Source organism: Pseudophryne corroboree, chromosome 11, assembly GCF_028390025.1.
Source record: "Pseudophryne corroboree isolate aPseCor3 chromosome 11, aPseCor3.hap2, whole genome shotgun sequence".
Classification (NCBI taxonomy): Eukaryota; Metazoa; Chordata; class Amphibia; order Anura; family Myobatrachidae; genus Pseudophryne; species Pseudophryne corroboree.
In genome coordinates, this window is record NC_086454.1 from 24,959,276 (window position 1) to 24,974,398 (window position 15,123).

Consider the following 15,123-nt stretch of genomic DNA (forward strand, 5'->3'; position numbering starts at 1 on the left):
CGGGATGCGGTCAAGATGCCGCCGGCCGGAATCCCGGCGGACAAAATACTGACCGCCACAATCTCGACATATTCTCCCTCCGTGGGTGTCCACGACACCCATAGAGGGAGAATATAATAGTGTGTATGGTCGGGATTCCGTCCGGCGGCATTTAGTACTGATCCCAAGTAACCTAATAGGGCTTAAGTACACCAAAATCATTGCTTCCCCCCTTTGCTATGACCCCCTGGTACCACTGAGGTGCTCTGGAGTCCTTGTTGAAGAGCTGCGCTTCCCTGCCAGTCTGCCTGTGTAAAGCTGCAGAGGAAAAATGGCGCTGGTGAGCTGCTGGATCCGCTCATAGTGAAGCCCCGCCTCCGTAATGGCGGACGGCCTTCCCGGTCTTTATACTGGATGAGGTGTGGAAGCATGTCTGTAGGGGATCAGAACCCCTGTAATAGTGCCAGTTTTGCGGGTAATAGATGTGGCTCCAGCCGCCCCTCACAGCGGACACTACAGTGTACCTGAAGCCTGGAGCGCAGCGTGCATGCAGCGCTGCGCACCTACCCTCATGCCGCCAATACAGCCGGCGACCCGCTGCGGGTCTGTACGCTCGCCATGGTGGGGCTTGCGAATAGGACCCTCAGGAGCTCAGTGTCCTGTCAGCGGGGAACGGGACCATTAACACTAGGGAGGTTGGGCCATTCCCCCCCCCCTAAGTCCCACGAAGCAGACAGACTGGTGCCAGCCAGACCTGCCTGAAAACAACAAACAGAAAATAAATGCAGAAAACTCTTCAGGAGCTTCCCAAGCGTGACCGTCTCCTCCGGGCACATTTTCTAAACTGAGTCGGGTAGAGGGGCATAGAGGGAGGAGTCAGCCCACACTATTGATTTCATAAAGTGCCGAAGGCTCCTAGTGGACCCGTCTATATCCCATGGTACCAATGTGGACCCCAGTATCCTCTAGGACGTAAGAGAAAGGCCGGAGCGTTATCAGGCTTCTGAACGACCCACAGCGCAACATCAAGCTGCTGTACACTAATTACAGAGAAATGGGGTAAATTACACTACAAAGACAGCAATGCGAGACGGTATAAACACCAGGCACGCTGCAACGCCTTATATAGTGCAAAGACACACGGACATATATCAACATGTTAGCATGTGACGCGCTCTATATCACCATCTCGCTAACTGCAGGCCCGCAACGGTATTTTATTCTTACTGACAGGAATGGAATAAAGGTACAGAGCCGACTGTGAACAGCTGCCAGAACATAAACACCAGCTCTAATTCCACCAATAATCCTAAAAGCAACATCAAGCAGACAGCGTGCGCGGGGAATAAACAGCAGTATATCACCGTAGTGACCGCAATTTACAATATGGCAGCTTTGGAGGAAAAGCTGCAAAGTAATCGTGAAAGTTTAAAAAGTAAAATTATTTCCTTTTTTCTATTTAAATCCTTAGGTTTGGGAATACAAGTACTGCTAATCGCTGTATTGCAAAAGCTGCCAGGGCATGCTGGGACCTGTAGTTGCAAAGCAAAAGGAGAGTCAGTTAGATTACATGGTGAGCGGAGATGGACTCGCATTGGATTTAGGTCAGGAGTCGGGCACTCTAGGACATTCACCTCCCTATCCTTACATCACTGCATAGTTTTCCTGGTGGTCTGTTTAGGGTGGTTGTCCACCTTTCCTTCCGTCCTGATCAACTGCTGGGTCCTTGCTGAAGAGAAACACCCCCCCACCATAAAGCTGCCACCACTATGCCTCGCAGTAGGTGTGGTATGGTTTGGGAGGTGAGCTGGGATTGGTTTTAGCCAAACATAGCACTAGGAGTTCAGTCCAGAAAGTTCTGTCTTGGTATCATCTGACCATACAACCTTCTGCCACGGGATGCGGTCAATTTACCTACAATCAAAATTCTGACAAACTACAGACAACCATTGACCGATGGTCAAAATACAGACAAGGTCAATATACCGACATTTAAAATACCAACAAAGTAAAAATACCGACATTTAAAATGTCGACAGGTGCGAAAAGTTGACGTGAGTTTTTTCATTGAAATAGACTTGTTCATATATCCCAGTGGACCTGGAGGGGGAATATTATAGTGTACCAAGCGCATGCGAGGGACGCGGTACACGTATACGGTGTCCATGTCGACACACACACAAAAAAACAATGAAATACTTGTGTCGATTTTTTGACCTGTCAGTATTTTGACCTTGTTGGTATTTTAAATGTCTGCATTTTGAACTTGTCGGGATTTTGATTGTAGGTATTTCTGCCACATGGCATCAGAATGTTCCAAGTGTTGTTTTACAAGTGTGCACTTTTCCAGCGGAGGATTCTGTCTTGCCACCCTGCAATACAGGCCAGAAGTGTGTAACACTTATGAGACCATTGTCACATCTCAGAAGACATGGGGCAAAATTGTATAAAATTCGATTTTGGTGATTCAAGGGATTTGGCATTCTGCTTCATTCGATTTCCATTAGATTTGGGTTGAACAGATTTACTAAAGCCCAAATCGAATGTCAAATCGATTTTAAAAGCAGACTCAACTCATATCCCAATAGAAATCGAATTTCTGAAAAACATCGATGTTTTCCCATAGACCAACATGAAACCCCCTAATTAACTAAAGCTCAATTTGAAATCGAACTCAAAATCGAACCTCAAATCGAAAAAGTTTAGAATGATCTTAAGACATTCGATTATGGCTTCTAAACCCATTTTAAAGATAAGAAATTGATAGTGATAACTTTTAAAGCACCCAAAAGCATGTAGGGCAGTGTGGTAGTAGCAATATTAGATTCCGAAGGTTATGGTATGTTGTGCACCTACCTGCACACTGCAAATCACAACCTGACTGAGAAAACCCAGGAGGAACAATCAGAGCATTATCATCAGCTTAATTAATTGAATAGAGCACATATTTATACTTATAAACATCAAACTTATTTTTTTATTATGCAATAGATAGCACCAGAACACAAGATTGAGTAATCTGGCTGAAAAATATATTGAAATTTGCAAAAAACAAGGGTGAAGTAACTGGCTATTCTGATTCAGCCCATGATGCCTACATCCTCAGCAATTCATTCCCGTCAGTCAAAAATATTGTGTGACAAATTCCAGAGTGATGGTTGTTGTGTAAGATACCAGTATGTGCTAATAAAGCAACTAATAGTAAATGTTACTATATTGTTCTAATTTGTTCCCCTTCCACCCAAAAAGGTTATTTAACCTATGGCTGTTGCTCTTGGCTTTCGAGTCCATTGTTAAAACCACAAACTCCTGCTGAGCATAAGTATAAAGAGGCACATATAGCCACCCAATCCATGACAGAATGCATCTTTGTTTTGTTTTTAAAATTATTCAAAAGGCATATTTTTATATAATTTTTCAAAAATGTTCAACATTGTGCTCTGGTGCCGTCTATTGCATAATCGTGCAATAAAAAGCAAAAAAACTGGGAGCAGGCAGAGATTTTTTGACCAAAAACTGAGATGTAAAACACAAAGTTGAAGGCACGCAGAAAGACAGATTAAGAGTAAGTTTAGTCCTAACTATATAATCTGTATTTTTTCAATTTTTTTTTTATAAAAACCACAAAATTTAAATCATCAGTTATGTTTTCATGTATAAAACATTGTAATGAGAGCGCTTCCCCTTTAATTAGTGTGCATGTGATATATTTAGACCAATAGGAAGCAATGAGGGTGTTCTATTCGATTTTACATTCGATTTTTCTGTGGATTTCAATGGGGATTTGAGGTTCGATTTAGGATGGGATTTCATAAATTCAATTCTAAATCCCTTCCAAACATGAATCCACATCGAATTCGATTTGAAAATTAAACGCAAAATCGATTTTTAGTAAATAAGGTATTTTTCAAGAAGTTTAGAAACTCCAAAAGGAACTGATTTCAAAAATTCATAAACTGCCTCCCAAAATCGAATTTTAGTAAATATACCCCTTGGTTGGTTAACGCCAACCAGGAACAGTCCACTGTGGTAGGACAAGATTTATTAGCATTTGTGTGGACTTCACACCAAGCTAAACAAATAAAAATAAAAAAAATTCTGATAAGTAATGATCTCAAAAAATGTCCCTTAAGAATTAGGTGTTGGAGGCGCGCAGCCCAGACAATAGCACCGTGAGTAGCTGGTAACCTGTATGAAGGGCAGAAAGCAATATCACAGGTATCTATCGCACCAGACTGGGCTCATAGCAATAAATAAAATGTGCAGAATAATGCAAATGCATTCTGCAGCTAGTACAGACCCTGACAACACCCAATATCCACTCTGATATTCAGAAGATAAGATGATTAATGGCCCTTGTGAAAAGGCTCGTTGCAAAACAGACGTACGCCTGGGATAACAGCTTGCTGAGGAGACAACAAGACAATGTTCCGTAAACTCAGGAAAAGAATATTAAACAGGCCCGATATAAATGTACGGATTATGTTAAAGCTCTGCAAGAAATCACCATATGATTTACAGGGATTTATCACATTGATTGTGGGGCTACACAAATATCTTATCACCCATAAAGGACATTGGTGGAGTCGCTTCATTGGGACTACTCAATGTAGGACGGTTCAAGCACTTCCTGTGCATAACCCCCAACACTCATACATGCAGAATCAGGGTAAAATAAGCCCCACACCTGATCTGCTGAAACCCCAACCGCCCACCTTTGGCCGAAGTTTCGCACATTTTTCAGGTCCAATATTTGGGAGGTGTTTGTCTGTTACCTGGTAGCTCTCCTGGGGAGGTTTATACCTCGGACCCACGTGGTCCTCGATTAGCCAGCACAGAACTCCTCCAATCATGCGCCAGCTGGCATTTCTGCCACACAGGTCCACGAACGTTTCACAAATGCCACCACACAGGGGGCGCCGTAGCACTGTATCTACAGGACCTTGTTTCACTGAGCAAAAGGTGGGAATCCTAAAAAAAGCCACACACCAATCCTACCGGACCACCTAAATCGCAAATGTCACTATTTCCAGCAAAACTAAAATCTATTTGGGACCAGACACTATTCTGTCTCATCAATCTGCATGATACAGAGCTGAATATACAGTATGGACACTAAGGGGGTCATTCCGAGTTGATCACTCGCTAGTTCGTTTTAGCAGCCTTGCAAACGCTATGCTGCCGCCCACTGGGAGTGTATTTTAGCTTAGCAGAAGTGCGAACGCATGTGCAGCCGAGCTCAGAAAAAACTGTTTGTGCAATTTCACAGTAGCTCTGAACCTACTCGGCGCTCGCGATCATTTTAGCCTATTCATGTCCGGATTTGACGTCATACACCCGTCCAGCCACACCTGCGTTTTTTCAAACACTCCCTGAAAACGGTCAGTTGACACCCAGAAACGTCCCCTTCCTGTCAAACTTCTTGCGGCCGTCAGTGCGAAGGAAAACTTTGCTTCAACCTGTGCACAACAACAACGGGATTTGTACCCGTACGTCGCGCGTGTGCATTGCGGGGCATACGCATGCACATAAATGCAGTTTTTTAGCCTGATCGCTGCTCTGCGAACAACGGCAGCTAGCGATCAACTCGGAATGACCCTCTAAAATGGGCCATAACATGGACAGTATCTTATCTGACTGCAAGTTTAAAGATGTGGCTTGCCAGCTGGTGTAGAACTACAAATCGCAGCATGCCACCACAATTTGCAGTATCAAAACATCTGGAGAGCCACAAGCTGCCCTATCCCCATACTTGGAGGAACTGCCATGAGCTGCAGGATTAGAACAGAGCGGAGCTTGTGCCGCAGTGGGCGGAGCTTTGTGCATAAAGTTTGTAAACCGAGGGTAATGTTTGGACAGACTGAAGTATACAAGTCCAGGGCTGTAGCTAGGGGAGGGCAAGCGATGTCGCTGCCCAGGTAACAGGGTATAGAGGGTTTACAAGGGGCCCATAAAGCTGCAGCAGAACCACCGAAATGTTCTTAGGATGCTCTGGGTGGATCAGCTGCTTAGTGGTCTGGCCCCGCCCACTCCATCCATGACATCACAGCCTCAAATGAACAGGGGCGGGGCCGGCCCAGGGCGCAGTCCTATGTATCCTGATATAAGACTTTGCTTTGTCAGTGACCGGAGCGTGAATGCAGTAAGAGCATACTTGTATAGCGTTTTCAGACAATTACGAAACGCAAAGATTGCGCAGTTTAACCTTTGCTGCAGCATACACGTTTCCTTAGCTCTAATTCCCATATTGGAATAATCCAGGTCTTGGTTTGTGTTTTAGGATTTAGCTTGAATAAAGTGAAAATTCCATGTACAATCCGACTTACCATCCATTCCGATATAATTATATCCACTTTCTCAACCGGCAGATCAATCTCTTCTATTCTTCCTTTAATCAGTGAGATTCTATCTTCCAACTTATTCAACCTGAAAGCAACAATCAAACATTGCAGCGTGTTAGTTTCAGACGCCGCGTACATTTACGCAGCATGGTTTTCTACTGACAGGGGAGATATATGTTATGTTAGGAATTACTAAACCTGAAATATTACTTGCTTTACTTTAAACTGATATTAACGTTCACAAATAGATGTGCGGGATTGTGGGATCTTAGTGGAATCTCAGTATGCGGGGGAGGAGGGTACATGCAAACATTTACTAGACTTTAGTAGATAGCGCCAGCATACGCCACAACACTTAAAAATGTATTTATTTTGGGTCTAGTATGTGCTTAAACAAGATATACAGTACTGTGCAAAAGATTTAGGCAGGTGTGTAAAAATTGCTGCAAAGTAAGATTGCTTTCAAAAATAGAAGTGGATGAACAGAAGAGAAATCTAAAATCAAATCAATATTTGGTGTGCCCTTTGCCTTCAAAACAGCATCACTTTTTCTAGGTACACTTGCGCACCGCTTTTCATGGAACTCTGCAGTCTTGTTGGCTCCAACGTTATTCTGCAGCAGGCCAACGATGCCAAGAATTCAGCCAATGTCATTATGAACTATCTTCAGCGTAAAGAAGAACAAGGAGTCCTGGAAGTGATGATATGGCCCCCACAGAGCCCTGATCTCAACATCGAGTCTGTCAGGGATTACATGAAGAGACAGAAGGATTTGAGCAAGCCTACACATACAGAAGATCTGTGGTTAGTTCTCCAAGATGTTTGGAACAACCTCCCTGCCGAGTTCCTTCAAAAAATAAGAATTTACTTACCGATAATTCTATTTCTCGTAGTCCGTAGTGGATGCTGGGAACTCCGTAAGGACCATGGGGAAATAGCGGCTCCGCAGGAGACTGGGCACAAAAGTAAAGCTTTAGGACTACCTGGTGTGCACTGGCTCCTCCCCCTATGACCCTCCTCCAAGCCTCAGTTAGGATACTGTGCCCGGACGAGCGTACACAATAAGGAAGGATTTATGAATCCCGGGTAAGACTCATACCAGCCACACCAATCACACCGTACAACCTGTGATCTGAACCCAGTTAACAGCATGATAACAGAGGAGCCTCTGGATAGATGGCTCACAACAACAATAACCCGATTTAGTTAACAATAACTATGTACAAGTATTGCAGACAATCCGCACTTGGGATGGGCGTCCAGCATCCACTACGGACTACGAGAAATAGAATTATCGGTAAGTAAATTCTTATTTTCTCTGACGTCCTAGTGGATGCTGGGAACTCCGTAAGGACCATGGGGATTATACCAAAGCTCCCAAACGGGCGGGAGAGTGCGGATGACTCTGCAGCACCGAATGAGAGAACTCCAGGTCCTCCTCAGCCAGGGTATCAAATTTGTAGAATTTTGCAAACGTGTTTGCCCCTGACCAAGTAGCTGCTCGGCAAAGTTGTAAAGCCGAGACCCCTCGGGCAGCCGCCCAAGATGAGCCCACCTTCCTTGTGGAATGGGCTTTTACAGATTTTGGCTGTGGCAGGCCTGCCACAGAATGTGCAAGCTGAATTGTATTACAAATCCAACGAGCAATAGTCTGCTTAGAAGCAGGAGCACCTAACTTGTTGGGTGCATACAGGATAAACAGCGAGTCAGATTTTCTGACTCCAGCCGTCCTGGAAACATATATTTTCAAGGCCCTGACTATGTCCAACAACTTGGAGTCCTCCAAGTCACTAGTAGCCGCAGGTACCACAATAGGTTGGTTCAGATGAAACGCTGAAACCACCTTAGGGAGAAAATGAGGACGAGTCCTCAATTCCGCCCTGTCTGAATGGAAGATCAGATAAGGGTTTTTACAGGATAAAGCCGCCCATTCTGACACGCGCCTGGCCGAGGCCAGGGCCAACAGCATGACCACTTTCCATGTGAGATATTTTAACTCCACAGATTCAAGTGGTTCAAACCATTGTGACTTTAGGAACCCCAAAACTACATTGAGATCCCAAGGTGCCACTGGAGGCACAAAAAGGAGGCTGTATATGCAGTACCCCTTTTACAAACGTCTGAACTTCAGGAACTGAAGCTAGTTCTTTCTGGAAGAAAATTGACAGGGCCGAAATTTGAACCTTAATGGACCCCAATTTTAGGCCCATAGACACTCCTGTTTGCAGGAAATGCAGGAATCGACCTAGTTGAAATTCCTCCATCGGGGCCTTACTGGCCTCGCACCATGCAACATATTTTCGCCAAATGCGGTGATAATGCTTTGCGGTTACATCCTTCCTGGCTTTGATCAGGGTAGGGATGACTTCATCCGGAATGCCTTTTTCCTTCAGGATCCGGCGTTCAACCGCCCTGCCGTCAAACGCAGCCGCGGTAAGTCTTGGAATAGACAGGGTCCTTGATGGAGCAGGTCCCTTCTTAGAGGTAGAGGCCACGGGTCCTCCGTGAGCATCTCTTGAAGTTCCGGGTACCAAGTCCTTCTTGGCCAATCCGGAGCCACGAGTATAGTTCTTACTCCCCTCCGTCTTATAATTCTCAGTACTTTTGGTAAGAGAGGAAGAGGAGGGAACACATATACTGACTGGTACACCCACGGTGTTACCAGAGCGTCCACAGCTATTGCCTGAGGGTCCCTTGACCTGGCGCAATACCTGTCCAATTTTTTGTTTAGGCGGGACGCCATCATGTCCACCTTTGGTTTTTCCCAACGGTTTACAATCATGTGGAAAACTTCTGCTGAGGAAGTCTGTTTCCCAGTTGTTCACTCCCGGAATGAACACTGCTGACAATGCTATCACATGATTTTCCGCCCAGCGAAAAATCCTTGCAGCTTCTGCCATTGCCCTCCTGCTTCTTGTGCCGCCCTGTCTGTCTACGTGGGCGACTGCCGTGATGTTGTTCGACTGGATCAGCACCAGCTGACCTTAAAGCAGAGGTCTTGCTTGGCTTAGGGCATTGTAAATGGCCCTTAGCTCCAAGATATTTATGTGAAGTGATGTCTCCAGGCTTGACCACAAGCCCTGGAAATTTCTTCCCTGTGTGACTGCTCCCCAGCCTCGCAGGCTGGCATCCGTGGTCACCAGGACCCAGTCCTGAATGCCGAATCTGCGCCCTCTAGAAGATGAGCACTCTGCAACCACCACAGAAGAGACACCCTTGTCTTTGGTGACAGGGTTATCCGCTGATGCATCTGAAGATGCGATCCGGACCATTTTTCCAGCAGGTCCCACTGGAAAGTTCTTGCGTGGAATCTGCCGAATGGAATTGCTTCGTAGGAAGCCACCATTATTTCCCAGGACCCTTGTGCACTGATGCACTGGCACTTGGCCTGGTTTTAGGAGGTTTCTGACTAGTTCGGATAACTCCCTGGCTTTCTCCTCCTGGAGAAACACCTTTTTCTGGACTGTGTCCAGGACCATCCTTAGGAATAGAAGACGTGTCGTCGGGATCAGCTGCGGTTTTGGAATATTAAGAATCCAACCGTGCTGCCGCAACACTACTTGAGATAGTGCTACCCCGACTACCAACTGTTCCCTGGATCTTGCCCTTATCCGGAGATCGTCCAAGTAAGGGATAATTAAAACTCCCTTCCTTCGAAGGAGTATCATCATTTCGGCCATTACTTTGGTAAAGACCCGGGGTGCCGTGGACAAACCAAACGGCAGCGTCTGAAACTGATAGTGACAGTTCTGTACCACAAACCTGAGGTACCCTTGGTGAGAAGGGTAAATTGGGACATGGAGAGAAGCATCCTTGATGTCCAGAGACACCATATAATCCCCTTCTTCCAGGTTTGCAATCACCGCTCTGAGTGACTCCATCTTGAATTTGAACCTTTGTATGTAAGTGTTCAAGGATTTCAGATTTAAATTAGGTCTCACCGAGCCGTCCGGCTTCGGTACCACAAACAGCGTGGATTAATACCCCTTTCCCTGTTGTAGGAGGGGTACCTTGATTATCACCTGCTGGGAATACAGCTTGTGAATGGCTTCCCATACCGCCTCCCTGTCGGAGGGAGACGTCGGTAAAGCAGACTTTAGGAAACGGCGAAGGGGAGACGTCTCGAATTCCAATTTGTACCCCTGAGATACCACCTGAAGGATCCAGGGGTCCACCTGTGAGTGAGCCTACTGCACGCTGAAATTTTTGAGACGGGCCCCCACCGTGCCTGAGTCCGCTTGTAAAGCCCCAGCGTCATGCTGAGGACTTGGCAGAAAACGGGAGAGGGCTTCTGTTCCTGGGAACTGGCTGTTTGCTGCAGCCTTTTTCCTCTCCCTCTGCCACGGGGCAGAAATGAGGAGCCTTTTGCCCGCTTGCCCTTATGGGGCCCAAAGGACTGCGCCTGATAATACGGCGTCTTCTTATGTTGAGAGGCTACCTGGGGTAAAAATGTGGATTTCCCAGCCGTTGCCGTGGCCACCAGGTCTGTTAGACCTACCCCAAATAACTCCTCCCTTTTATAAGGCGATACTTCCATATGCCTTTTGGAATCAGCATCACCTGACCACTGTCTTGTCCATAACCCTCTTCTGGCAGAAATGGACAGCGCACTTACTCTTGATGCCAGTCGGCAAATATCCCTCTGTGCATCACGCATATATAGAAATGCATCTTTTAAATGCTCTATAGTCAGTAATATACTGTCCCTATCTAGGGTATCAATATTGTCAGTCAGGGAATCAACCAAGCCACCCCAGCACTGCACATCCAGGCTGAGGCGATTGCTGGTCGCAGTATCACACCCGTGTGAGTGTATATACATTTTACTGCTTTCTGTCAGCAGGTTCCTTAAGGGCGGCCGTAGCCGGGGACGGTAGTGCCACCTGTTTAGACAAGCGTGTGAGCGCTTTATTCACCCTAGGGGGTGTTTCCCAACGTGCCCTATCCTCTGGCGGGAAGGGGTATGATGCTAATAACTTTTTAGGAATTAACAGTTTTTATCGGGGGAAACCCACGCATCATCACACACTTCATTTAATTCCTCAGATGCAGGAAAAACTACAGGCAGTTTTTTCTCACCCAACATAATACCCTTTTTAGTGGTACTGGTATTATCAGAAATGTGTAAAAACATTTTCCATAGCCTCAATCATGTAACGTGTGGCCCTACTGGAAGTCACATTCGTCTCTTAATCGTCGACACTGGAGTCAGTATCCGTGTCGGCGTCTGTATCTGCCATCTGCGGTAACGGGCGTTTTAGAGCCCCTGATGGCTTTTGAGACCCCTGGACAGGCACAGGCTGAGTCTCCGGCTGTCTCATGTCATCAATCTTTTGTAAAGAGCTGACACTGTCACATATTACTTCCATAAGCTCATCCACTCAGGTGTCGACTCCCTAGGGGGTGACATCTCTGTTACAGGCAATTTCTCCGCCTCCACATCATTTTCCTCCTCATACATGTCGACACAACGTACCGACACACAGCACACACACAGGGAATGCTCTGATAGAGGACAGGACCCCACTAGCCCTTTGGGGAGACAGAGGGAGAGTATGCCAGCACACACCAGAGCGCTATATATATATACAGGGATAACCTTATATAAAAGTGTTTTTCCCCTTATAGCTGCTGTATTGTTATACTGCGCCTAATTAGTGCCCCCCTCTCTTTTTTAACCCCTTTCTGTAGTGTAGTAACTGCAGGGGAGAGCCAGGGAGCTTCCCTGCTGAGGAGATAGGCTCCGCCCCCTTCTCGGCGGCCTTTTCTCCCGTTTTTCTGTGGAATCTGGCAGGGGTTAAAATTCATCCATATAGCCCTGGGGGCTATATGTGATGTATTTTCGCCAGCCAAGGTGTTTTTATTGCTGCTCAGGGCGCCCCCCCCCTAGCGCCCTGCACCCTCAGTGACCGAAGTGTGAAGTGTGCTGAGGAGCAATGGCGCACAGCTGCAGTGCTGTGCGCTACCTTGGTGAAGACAGGATGTCTTCTGCCGCTGATTTTCCGGACCTCTTCTTGCTTCTGGCTCTGTAAGGGGGGCGGCGGCGCGGCTCTGGGACCGGACTCCGAGGCTGGGCCTGTGTTCGGTCCCTCTGGAGCTAATGTCCAGTAGCCTAAGAAGCCCAATCCACTCTGCACGCAGGTGAGCTCGCTTCTTCTCCCCTTAGTCCCTCGATGCAGTGAGCCTGTTGCCAGCAGGTCTCACTGAAAATAAAAAACCTAAAACTAAACTTTCACTAAGAAGCTCAGGAGAGCCCCTAGTGTGCACCATTCTCGGCCGGGCACAAAAATCTAACTGAGGCTTGGAGGAGGGTCATAGGGGGAGGAGCCAGTGCACACCAGGTAGTCCTAAAGCTTTACTTTTGTGCCCATTCTCCTGCGGAGCCGCTATTTCCCCATGGTCCTTACGGAGTTCCCAGCATTCACTAGGACGTCAGAGAAACTGTGTGCAAGTGTACCTAGAAGAATTGATGCTGGTTTGAAGGCAAAGTGTGGTCACTCCAAACACAGATTTGATTTAGATGCCCCTTGTGTTCATTCACTTTGCATTTTGTTAATTGATAAAAATAAACTATTAACACTTCAATTTTTGAAAGCATTCTTACTTTGCAGGATTTTCTCCACACCTGCCTAAAACTTTTGCACAGTACTGTACCTTTCAGGTTTAGAGCCATGTTCAGACAAACATATGGGACGGGGTTAATCTGCCCAGATACCAATTTTTCCTTGATAGCAGTATTGATAAATAAGAGTATCAACGACTGTGTTTTGGGGAACAACATTTTCCAACAGAGCGCAATACAAAGTGCAACTCAGTGGCCAAAGGGGTATAAACCTACATCCTCTGCGCATGACATTGATAGGACAGATTAGGGCAGTGTTTCTCAAACTCGGTCCTCAGGACCCCCAACAGTTCATGTATTCCAAGTCACCTTGCAGGTGCACAGGTGTAGTCATTACTCACAGACACATTTTACAACATCCACAGGTGGCGCTAATTAGCTCACTTGTGATTCTGTGAGGATACCTGGAAAACATGCACTGTTTGGGGCCCGGAGGACGAGTTTGAGAACCTGTGACTTAGGGCATTATATGATAGTAACTTCCTGTAGAGCTCCAACCAAAATGGCCGACCCCTGTCATTCTTATTTAATAATCTAATATAGAATAAATCTCACAAATATATATCAAAATAATGAACGTACTTTTATTTGTTTATTTTACTAGCACTTCTGTTTTTTGGGTGTTTTTCCATACAAAAACATTCATGAAGCGGAGAAATGGGGGGTGTATGTAGAGGGCAGTGGTGCAAACGCACACAATTTAGGAGTAGTCCCCAGAGTCCTCAGTTCCGCTATCGTCGTCCTTCTTTAGAGTTTGTCACCCGATCCCTACACCAGTGTAGGTGACAATCTGAACGTAGCCCACCCACGTAACTCAGGGGATCGGCGCATCAAGTAAGTAGCCAAATTTCTCAATCGCGCAGCACTGATAACAAGTGATTTTATTTTAGGTCGCCTTAGTGCAGGGGTGGGGAACCTCCGACCCGCGGGCCGTATAAGGCCAGCAAAGCCGTTTGCTCTGGCCCACCCGCTTGTGTCAGTGAGACAAGCCGCCGCTCAGTCCGGCAGCAGCGTGTCTCAGCTGTCAGGACATGGAGGAGAGCGCGGCTATGTCAGGCGGCGGCGGCGTGTAGGACTTCAAACCAGCCGCCGGTTCGTGAGCCAATCAGAGCTCGCGGACCGGCAGCCAATCAGGAGCTGCCGCTGTCGGTCCGTGAGCTCTGATTGGCTCACGAACCAGCAGCTGGTTTGAAGTCCTACACGCCGCCCGACATAGCTGCGCTCTCCTCCATGTCCTGACCCCCTGACACGCCGCCGGATGGAGCAGCAGCGGTAAGCAGCAGAGTGGGGTGGGGGGGCATTTGTATACCTGGCACTGTGGGGGGCATTTGTATACCTGGCACTGTGGGGGGGATTTGTATACCTGGCACTGTGGGGGGCATTTATATACCTGACACTGTGGGGGGATTTGTATACCTGGCATTGTGGGGGCATTTGTGGATCTGGCACTGCACTATTGGGGGCATGTGTGTATCACGTCTTATTTTAATTGGCCACACCCATCAAAGGGGCAGACCTACTGGGAGGCAGGGTCATTTTTTAAGTTCAGAATTTTTGTATGGCCCCCGAAGGATTTTCTCAATATCCAAATGTCCCTTGGTAGTAAAAAGGTTCCCCACCCCTGCCTTAGTGTTATAAAAATAAATAAATAAAAAGTTACTGTCCAAGAGCTTAATATGGAGATTTCACAAAACCGCGGAGGAATATTTGAAAATATTTCAGCAAGACCTCACATTACTGGTGTTATTTTGTACTATCCATAAGAGATGCCCCAACTACCCTAATTTCAGTACTGCATTTACTACATTGATCCCAAAACCTTGTAAGGACACACCTTCCCTGGACTCATACCGTCCAGTTACATTACTAAACCTTGATTTAAATAATTATCCAAAATACTCCCAATAGGCTATAAACGTTTTAATCCTCAATCTTGTCTACCCACCAGTTGGGATGTTAGTGGACGTCCCACGGTTAGAGGTATTTGCATGGCCTTGCATCAGTTGTAGCCTCTAACCTTACACCCAATGTCCACAGTTCTTTGTTTTTTTTAAATGTTGATCTCGACTTCTCCCAGCTGATAACAAGGATGTAGCATTATAAAATGTTAACTAAATGAACCTGTAGTGACTCTATTGTGAAGTCCTACAGCACTCTCCAAGGACTCCCCCTTTCTCCCTT

At 46.4% G+C, this 15,123-nt stretch overlaps 1 protein-coding gene across 1 annotated transcript in view; it reads right to left on the reverse strand.

Annotated features, from left to right (window-relative positions):
- Window positions 1-15,123, reverse strand: part of PRMT3 (protein arginine methyltransferase 3) — a 251,556-nt gene that overhangs the window by 112,540 nt on the left and 123,893 nt on the right. The window contains exon 10 of the mRNA XM_063946376.1: window positions 6,306-6,405. Within this exon, the coding sequence (XP_063802446.1) occupies window positions 6,306-6,405 (100 nt within the window). The remainder of the gene's footprint in view (window positions 1-6,305; window positions 6,406-15,123) is intronic.